Genomic DNA, 8901 nt, shown 5'->3' with positions numbered 1-8901 from the left:
TGGGAAGTTCTGGCTGCTTCCCCAGGTTCCCTGGGGCGGGAAGGGGGTGTGTGGTGAGGTAGCCCATAGGAGAAGCCTTCTGGAGGGAGCATAAATCTTGTGACTGGAGCTGAAGGTCAGGGGAGGGATGGCAGGAGGAGGGTGCCAGGAGCAGCTCGGCCCTGCTGGGACAGATGTGAGGGGGAAGGAGCTGTCCCTGCAGCCTCTGCCTCTGCACAGAGCTGGGATTGGCAGCTGTTGGTGTGGTGGGAGAGTCGGGAGTGCTGATGCAGCCTCCCCCTATCCCTTTTCCTTCCCTGTGCTTCCCACCCCAGCTCCCCATGGCTGCCTCCCCCTTTGGGGCCATTTCCCTTCCCAAATCGGACACAGGAGCTCAGGACCTTTGTTCCAGGGGAGGCTGGGGCTGTGGGGCTCGCTCCTGCCCTGGGAGGGGCATTCCCGGAGAGCACTCCCAGAGTGATCCCGCCGGGCTGCTGGCACCACTGGCCATTAACCCCATCCCTGCCGTCCCTGTGGGTGGGCACGTGCCCAAAACGCCTTTTCCCGAGTAAACCGAGCACAGAGCTGTAACAACACCTTTATTATTTTTCCATGTGACTTTTCCCACTATCAATTAAAAAAGAACCCAACAACGAACCACGAAACCACCACCCGAGCCCCTGGAGCCCCTGCAGGCGCCGGGCGGGGGCAGGGGCGGCCCCGCTGGGGCAGCGGCTCCGAGCCCACGGGAAGCCGTGCCTGGCACGGGGCCAGGAGGTGGGGACGATGTGGCACCGGGTGACAGGCAGGGGACCTGGGACAGCGTCTATGTCGCCTTCTCGTAGGTGCGGGTGGAGACGACGTTGCCCATGGTGAGAGTCTGGGGGCAGAGAGGGGGGGAGTTAGTGCTGCCCTGCCCGGCTCCGAGCTGAGCTCTTCCCACTTCAAACCATTCCCGAGGTGGGAACGTCAGAATAAAACCAGTTCTGTGTTGGGAACCTCAGAATGAAACCAGTTCCGAGGTGGGAACCTCAGAATAAAACCATTTCTGTGCTGGGAACCTCAGAATAAAACCATTTCCTTACCAGAATTAATTTCCCATCCTTCAGCTCCCGGACCAGCGATGTCTCCTTCCCCTCCCACTTCTGCACGTGGACGAGTTTGCCTCCATCCAGTGTGACCAAGGACTGCAGGGAGGGATTGAGACCCGCAGTTATTTTCCTCTCCGGGGTTCATTGCTCAGAGGGGACCCTGGAGCCCCGCAGGGCTCGGGATCAGCCTGGGGATGCCCTCCTGGCACCATCCCCGCCTGGCTGGGTCAGCCGCGCTCAGCCCAGCCTGGATCCTGCACTGGGGCACGGCCTCAGCGTTCCCCCTGTGTCCCCAGGTGCCACCGGCACGGTCACCCTGCCCTCCGTGCCCCGGGGCCACCCGGACCTGTCCCGGCCGCGCTCCCAAGCGCGGGGACCGGAGAGGCGGGGCAGGGATCGGGGCTTGGAGCGAACCCTCCCTGCCCTGCAGGGCCCGCCGAGGCTTTTTGGAGCGGCTGATGCAGCAAACGCGCCCCTGCTCGCCGCGCTGCTGTTTGCACAGCGCCGCTGCTGACTCAGCCCCCAGAGCCCGGCCCGTGCCAAGGTTGCTGTGACAGCGGCACGCAGGGCAGGGCCGTGCCGGGACAGCCACGGGCACCAGCACTGGCACCGCCTGCCTGTCCCCATCCTGCCCTGTGCCCTCTAGAGCCGGGGCTGCCCCTCGGGGCACCCATGGCTGGGGTCTGTCCAGGTGTGCCCCAGCCCCAGATCCCCACAAGGCTCTGGGTGCTCCCTCGGACCCCAGTTCCCCCATAGCTGGGTCCCCCCACTGCTCAGCTGTCCAAAAGTTCTGGTACCCGCAGGGTTTGTGTGCCCCACAGGCAGAGGGCAGGGATGAATGGAATACTGGGGAGAAATTCCTCCCCGGGAGGGGGTGAGGCCCTGGCACAGGTGCCCAGAGCAGCTGGGGCTGCCCCTGGAGCCCTGGCGGTGCCCAAGGCCAGGCTGGACATTGGGGCTGGGAACACCTGGCACAGTGGGAGGTGACCCTGCCATGGCAGGGCTGGCACTGGACGAGGTCTAAGATCCATTCCAACCCAAACCATTCCATGGGTGCCCCACAACTCCCGGCACCCCAAGGCTGACCCCATCCTGTCCAGCCCCGTTCTCGGGCAGCCGTCCTGGCCCCCTGACCCATCACGTGCAGGGGGACACCCCAAGGGCACGGCCCGGGCAGGGCAGGAGCCGCGGGCCGGTCACACGTTCTGTTCTGCCGCTTGAACAGCGGCCAGGAGCCGGGGCGGGAGGGAGGCAGCTCACACTCAGCCCCTTCCCCCAGCCTCACGCCGAGCCCGGCCCTTTGTGCTTCCTGCTCTGGGGCCAGGAAAGGGGTTTGTGGCCAAAGAGCCCCCAGGTTCCTCCTGAATACCCCCCGGGCTGGGTGTGGGGCACAGAGCTGCCGGCCGCAGCTGGAATCTAGGAAAAATCAGCAGCTGGGCCACTCCTTCGAGGGAAACTGTCCCTGCAGGGTGGGAGAGGCCAGAAAAGTCATTGCTCTCTCTCAGGTGATTTTTTCCTTGTTCTTCCAGGGAGGAGCAGCCTGGCTGGGAAGGTTTGAGCTCCCCAGGGAGGGGCAGCCCTGGGATGAGCCCTTGGAGCGGCACGGACACGCTGGGATCGTCCCGGAGCTCCATCCCTGCAGCGCTGCCTGCTCGGGAGGGCAGGCACAGAGGGGACTGGGCTCAAAAACGAGGGGTGGTGCCCCTCTTCCCCCGGAGCAGGGACACTCCTCACCGCCCCACCGGCCTCCTCTTGAGCAAGCTGGCACTCGCCAGCCCGGCTCTTGCTCAACCTTCCCGGCAGCTCCGTCCTGCCCCGGGACAGCCCAGCTGCAGAACGGACTCGGGGGGGCTGCCAGGACAGGACCAGGCTCCAGCAGCAGCCCCGGCGGGCACAGAGGCGCTGCCCTCGCTCAGGAGCCGGGATGGAGCCCCGGGGTGATGGAGGGATCCCCCTGGAGCCCCGGGGTGATGAACGATCCCCCAGAGCCCCGGGGTGATGGAAGGATCTCCCAGAGCCCCGGGGTGATGAGTGATCCCCCTGGAGCCCCGGGGTGATGGAAGGATCTCCCAGAGCCCCGGAGTGATGAGCGATCCCCCAGAGCCCCGGGGTGATGAACGATCCCCTGAGCCCCGGGGTGATGAACGATCCCCCAGAGCCCACAGCGCCTTTCGGGGGTGCCGCGGGGCAGGGGGTCTGGGGGCTCACCTTGACGTGCCTGTCGTCCGCCGTGGTCTCGTCGAACTCCTCGCCCAGCTTGAAGGTGATCTCGGTGTTCTTGAAGGTGCTCTGGGTCTTCACGGTGACCTTGTCGCCGTCCAGCTCGATGATGGTGGTGGGCTTGGTGAAGCCGGCCACCTGCCGCGTGGCGAAGCCCACGCCTGGGGAGCGAGGGGTGAGCGCACGATGCAGCCACTCAGCCCCGGCATCGCCCCCGAGCTCTTCCTCCCTGTGCTGGCGGAGGGTGAACCCCAAAACTGCTGCCCGTTCATGGTCCTGGGGGGCTCTGTGCGCCCCCGGGGCCGGAGCAGAGAGGGGGGTGCAGGAGGGATGGATCCGGGACCAGCACCCACCCACCTGAGCTGGGTGAGGGGGACCGATGTCTGTCCCCCTTCGCCACCCTGCTCTGGGCTGGGGGACTCCCCCTGACCGTGCCGGGACTGCCTGATGGGGGCTCGGGGGCTGGGCAAGGCTGGGGGGCTCCTGAGCGACCCCCAGCACCCACGGGGGGCATCTCATCCCTCCACCCTCTGCCAGAGGCTGTGCCCGGGGGGGGCACGGGAAGGGCGCGACCCCTCACCCAGCCCGGGACCCCTCACCCAGCCCGGGACCCCTCACCCACCCGGGACCCCTCACCCAGACTGGGGACCCCTCACCCAGCCCGGGACCCCCTCACCCAGACTGAGACCCCCTCACCCACCTGGGACCCCCTCACCCACCTGGGACCCCTCACCCAGCCCGGGACCCCCTCACCCACCTGGGACCCCTCACCCACCCGGGACCCCCTCACCCACCTGGGACCCCTCACCCACCCGGGACCCCCTCACCCACCTGGGACCCCTCACCCACCCGGGATCCCTCACCCAGCCCGGGACTCTCTCACCCAGACTGAGACCCCTCACCCAGCCCGGGATCCCCTCACCCACCTGGGACCCCCTCACCCACCTGGGACCCCTCACCCAGCCCGGGACCCCCTCACCCACCTGGGACCCCTCACTCAGCCCGGGATCCCTCACCCAGCCCGGGACCCCCTCACCCAGCCCAGCCCCACGTGCACAAAGCCCCAGAGCCCCCCTAACCCACCCATGAAGGCAGCAGCGACCCCCCCCCCCTCCGCCTGCAGCCCCCCACCCCAGACCCCCGTGTGGGGGCGAGGATTCGCCGGGCAAACTGGGGGGGCATAGGAAAAAAAAAAGAAAATAAAAGGGGGTGATGTGACCGCAAGGCCGCTCTCAGCCGCGCCCACTCACCCAGCGCCTTCATGTACTCATCGAAATTCTGGGTGTCCACCAGCTTCCAGGTGCCCACGAAGGCGTCCACCATGGCGAGGGGGCTCGGGGGCGTCCGGCCGGCTGCGAGCGAGGCACCGCCTGCAGCTGCCGCGGCCCCGCGGCCGCCTTAAATAATGTCCCCATCACATGATTGGAAAGAGCACAGCGCGCTCCAGAAATACACCCGGCAGCGCTGCCAGCGGCCGCACGGCCCCGCCACCGCCCCCCGGCCCCGCGCCGAGCCCCCGCCCGGGCACAGCCCCGGGAGCAGCCGGGCCGTGAGATGTGCCCGGGCACGGGCGTGTGTGCCCGCCTCAGCCCCGCGACAGTGTGCGACAGTGGGGATGCCCTTTAGGGACACGAATGGCGGGGACACGGGAGCTGAGCTGGGAAAACTGAGGAATGGGGACAGGGAGATGAACTGGGGAAACTGAGGCACGGGGACAGGGGCGCTGAGGTGGGAAAACTGAGGAATGGGGACAGGGAGATGAACTGGGGAAACTGAGGCACGGGGAGCAGGGGAGCTGAGGTGGGGAAAGTGAGGAATGGGGACAGGGAGATGAACTGGGGAAACTGAGGCACGGGGAGCAGGGGAGCTGAGGTGGGGAAAGTGAGGCACGGGGACAGGGAGATGAACTGAGGAAACTGAGGCAGGGGGACAGGGGCGCTGAGGTGGGTACAGGGGTGCGTGCCCAGCCCGGGTGGTCCCGTGGGTGCGTGGGGAGGGGCAGGTGCTGCCCCTGGGCACGGTCAGGGTGTGGGGACAGCGGCAGTGGGGATGCCCTTTAGGGACACGATTGGCGGGGACAGGGAAGCTGAGCTGGGGAAACTGAGGCACGGGGAGCAGGAGCACTGGGGGGGTGGTGGGAATACATGTGGGGACTCCAGGAGAGTGTGGGGACAGGTGTGACACCCCCTCAATTCCGTGTGTCTGTGGGGACGTGTGACCCGCTCCCTGCTTGGTGTGCCTGCGTGTGGGCACGTGTGTGACCCTGTCCCCTCCCTGCATGCCTGGGGACACACGCCTGTGCCACCAGTGGTGCTTTGGGTGCTGGGGGGACACTGGGGACAAGGCACGGGGCTGTGGGACCCCCAGCCGGTCCCCCCATGTCCCTGTGCTTTGGGCCCCAGCGCATCCCCAGCCCCTTCCCAGTGTGGCTGGGGTCACCCCGGCCATGGCATTCACTGTCCCCTCCACCCCAGGGGACGGTGCCCACTCCTGTCCCCGTCCCCGGGTCATGGAGGGACCCAGCTGGGGGCTCAGGTGTCCCTGAGCCCGGTGGCTGCATCCCCGTGTCTGTCCCCTTGTCTTGGGGACTTGGGGTCAATGGCAGCAGGGCCGTGAGGGACCGGGGACACCTTCTCCCTGTGCCTGGCCCCTGTGTGACACCGCAGACACCCAAAAATAGCCAGAGCTCGTGTTCAGCGTCCTCCTGCTGACACTGCCACCGAGCAGGACCCCTCACCTCGTGCCCTGGGGGCACAGGACCTGTCCCCGTGGGATGGGTGTCCCCTGTCCCAGCTGGGACACCGGGCAGGGCTCTGCTTGCCAGGGTGACAATGACAATTTATTGCCCAGGGAGACACAGCCCCCATGGCCTGGGGAGGGACACACAGGGCAAGGAGCCTCCTCTGTCCCCTCACCTGGGTGTCAGTGTCCCAAACCTGCACAGCCCTGTCCCCTTTACACAACGGGACCGTGAGATGGGGGCATTGGCAGGAACAGCTGCCCTGGCACTGTTGGGGACACTCCAACATAGGGACACCCCAATATAGGGACATCCTGGCACAGGGACACCCACTGACAGGGACACCCCAGCACAGAGACACCCAGGCATGGGGACATGCCAACACAGGGACACCCTGGCACAGGCACACGCACTGGCAGGGACGCACAGGCACAGGGACACCCTGGCATGGGACATCCACCGGCAGGAACGCACAGGGACAGCCCAGCACAGGGACACCCAGTGACAGAGACACCCAGTGACAGAGACACCAATCCACACGGAGCACCTACAGGCAGGGTCACCCACGCATGGTGACACCCATCCACAGGTCACCCATCCACAGGAGCACCTGTGCAGAATGACACCTGGGCACAGGGACACCCCAGCATAGGGACACCCACAGGGCATAGGGACACCCCAGCATAGGGACACCAGGGCACAGGGACACTGGGGCACAGGGACACCCCAGCATAGGGACACCCACAGGTCATAGGGACACCCCAGCATAGGGACACTGGGGCACAGGGACACTGGGGCACAGGGACACCCACAGGGCTGCCCCTACACAGCCACCCATAGGAGCACCCATGAACATGGCCACCCACCCACCTGCAGGATGCACACACACACACACACACACACACACACACACACACACACCTGTTATCTCACACACACACACACACACACACACACACACACACACAGAGCTGTTATCACACACACACACACAAACATACACACACACACACACACACACACACACACACACACACAGAGTTGTTATCACACACACACACGTGCACACACACACAAATGCACACACAGGAGCTCATGCCCACAAATGCCCATGTAAATGAGTGTCCATGACCACAGATGCACACCCACACTGATACTCACAGAGATGTCACTGCACATGTGCACAGATACCCACGCACACGGGTGCACACACACGCTGATACCCACATGTGCCACTGCACATGTGCGTGTACACACAGCCACGCACATGGATGCGCGCACACACACAGACACACACACACACAGACACACACACACACACACACACACACGCATGTCCCTGCACATGCACACACACATGGATGTCCCTGCACACACATGGGTGCACACTCACAGATGCACTCACACACACAGATGCACATGCACACAGATGCACACAGATGCACACAGACAGATGCACACACACGTGGATGCACACGCACATGGATGATGCACACACACACACACACACACAGATGCACACACACACAACAATGCACATGCACATGGATGATGCACACACACACACACATAAATGCACACACACACAACGATGCACATGCACATGGATGATGCACACACACACAGATGCACACACACACACACAATGATGCACACGCACATGGATGATGCACACACACACACAATGATGCACACACACATGGATGTGCACAAAATATCCCTGCACACGTGCACACACACACACACGTACACAAATGGATGCACACGCACACACACACAGATGCACGCACATGGATGCACACACACACAGATGTACACACACACATGGGTGTACATGCACATGGATGCACACAGAAGGATGCACACATACAGATGCACACACACAGATATCCCTGCACATGCGCACACACATACACAGATGCACACAAACATGGATGCACACACACGGATGCACACACACACACAGATATCCCTGCACACATGCACACACACATACACAGATGCACACATGCACACACACATGGATGCACACAGAAGGATGCACACACACAGATGCACACACACACAGATATCCCTGCACACATGCACACACACATACACAGATGCACACACACATGGATGCACACAGAGGGACGCACACACACAGATGCACACACACATGGGTGCACACACACATGGATGTGTCCCTGCACACACACACACAGATGCACACACACATGGGTGCACACACACATGGATGCACACACACAGATGCACACACACACACAGATATCCCTGCACACATGCACACACTCACAGATGCACACAGACAGGTACACACACAAATAGATGCCCGTGCACATGGTGCCCATGGATGCCCACACACACGGATGTGCATGCACACACAGTTGCACACACACAACAATGCACACACATGGATGCACACAAACACACGGATAGCCCCGCACATGCACACACACAGACAGATATCCCTGCACACGTGCACACACTCATGGATGCGCACTCACGGATGCACACACACGGGTACACACACAAATAGATGCCCGTGCACATGGGTGCCCGTGGATGCCCACACACACAGATGTGCACACATGGGACTCCATGCCCATGAATGCCCACATAAACCAGTGCCCATGAGCACACACATGGCCCCACACAGCGATTCCAGTGTGTGTGGGTGCCCATGACCCTACACATGGATACACACACACACACACACACACACACGAGAGCCCATGACAATGTAAACAGGTGCCCACGCACACAGATGCACACACACAGGGACACACAGGGATGGCCATGCACACGGGAGATGCACACACACAGGGATGGCCATGCACACGGGTTCCCACACCCACGAATGCCCCTGTA

At 63.4% G+C, this 8901-nt stretch overlaps 1 protein-coding gene across 2 annotated transcripts; it reads right to left on the bottom strand.

The window, feature by feature from the left end:
• Positions 1–565: 565 nt before the first annotated feature.
• On the bottom strand, positions 566–4782 carry FABP3 (fatty acid binding protein 3). Of its 2 annotated transcripts, none has more exons than XM_054648263.2 (4): positions 4541–4773; positions 3279–3451; positions 1065–1166; positions 566–859 (listed from the first exon to the last, which is right to left on the bottom strand). In XM_054648263.2, the coding sequence occupies exons 1-4, from the start codon at positions 4611–4613 to the stop codon at positions 806–808; spliced, it is 402 nt and encodes a 133-aa protein (XP_054504238.2). In that variant the 5' UTR covers positions 4614–4773; the 3' UTR covers positions 566–805. The 2 variants fall into 2 exon arrangements, with proteins under 2 accessions (XP_054504238.2, XP_077045763.1); XM_077189648.1 differs by lacking the exon at positions 566–859 and adding an exon at positions 965–1009 and having other exon boundaries at positions 1041–1166; positions 4541–4782.
• Positions 4783–8901: the final 4119 nt, after the last annotated feature.

This window comes from Agelaius phoeniceus, chromosome 22 (assembly GCF_051311805.1).
Source record: "Agelaius phoeniceus isolate bAgePho1 chromosome 22, bAgePho1.hap1, whole genome shotgun sequence".
NCBI lineage: Eukaryota > Metazoa > Chordata > Aves > Passeriformes > Icteridae > Agelaius > Agelaius phoeniceus.
This window is presented reverse-complemented; position numbering and strand designations above follow the sequence as displayed.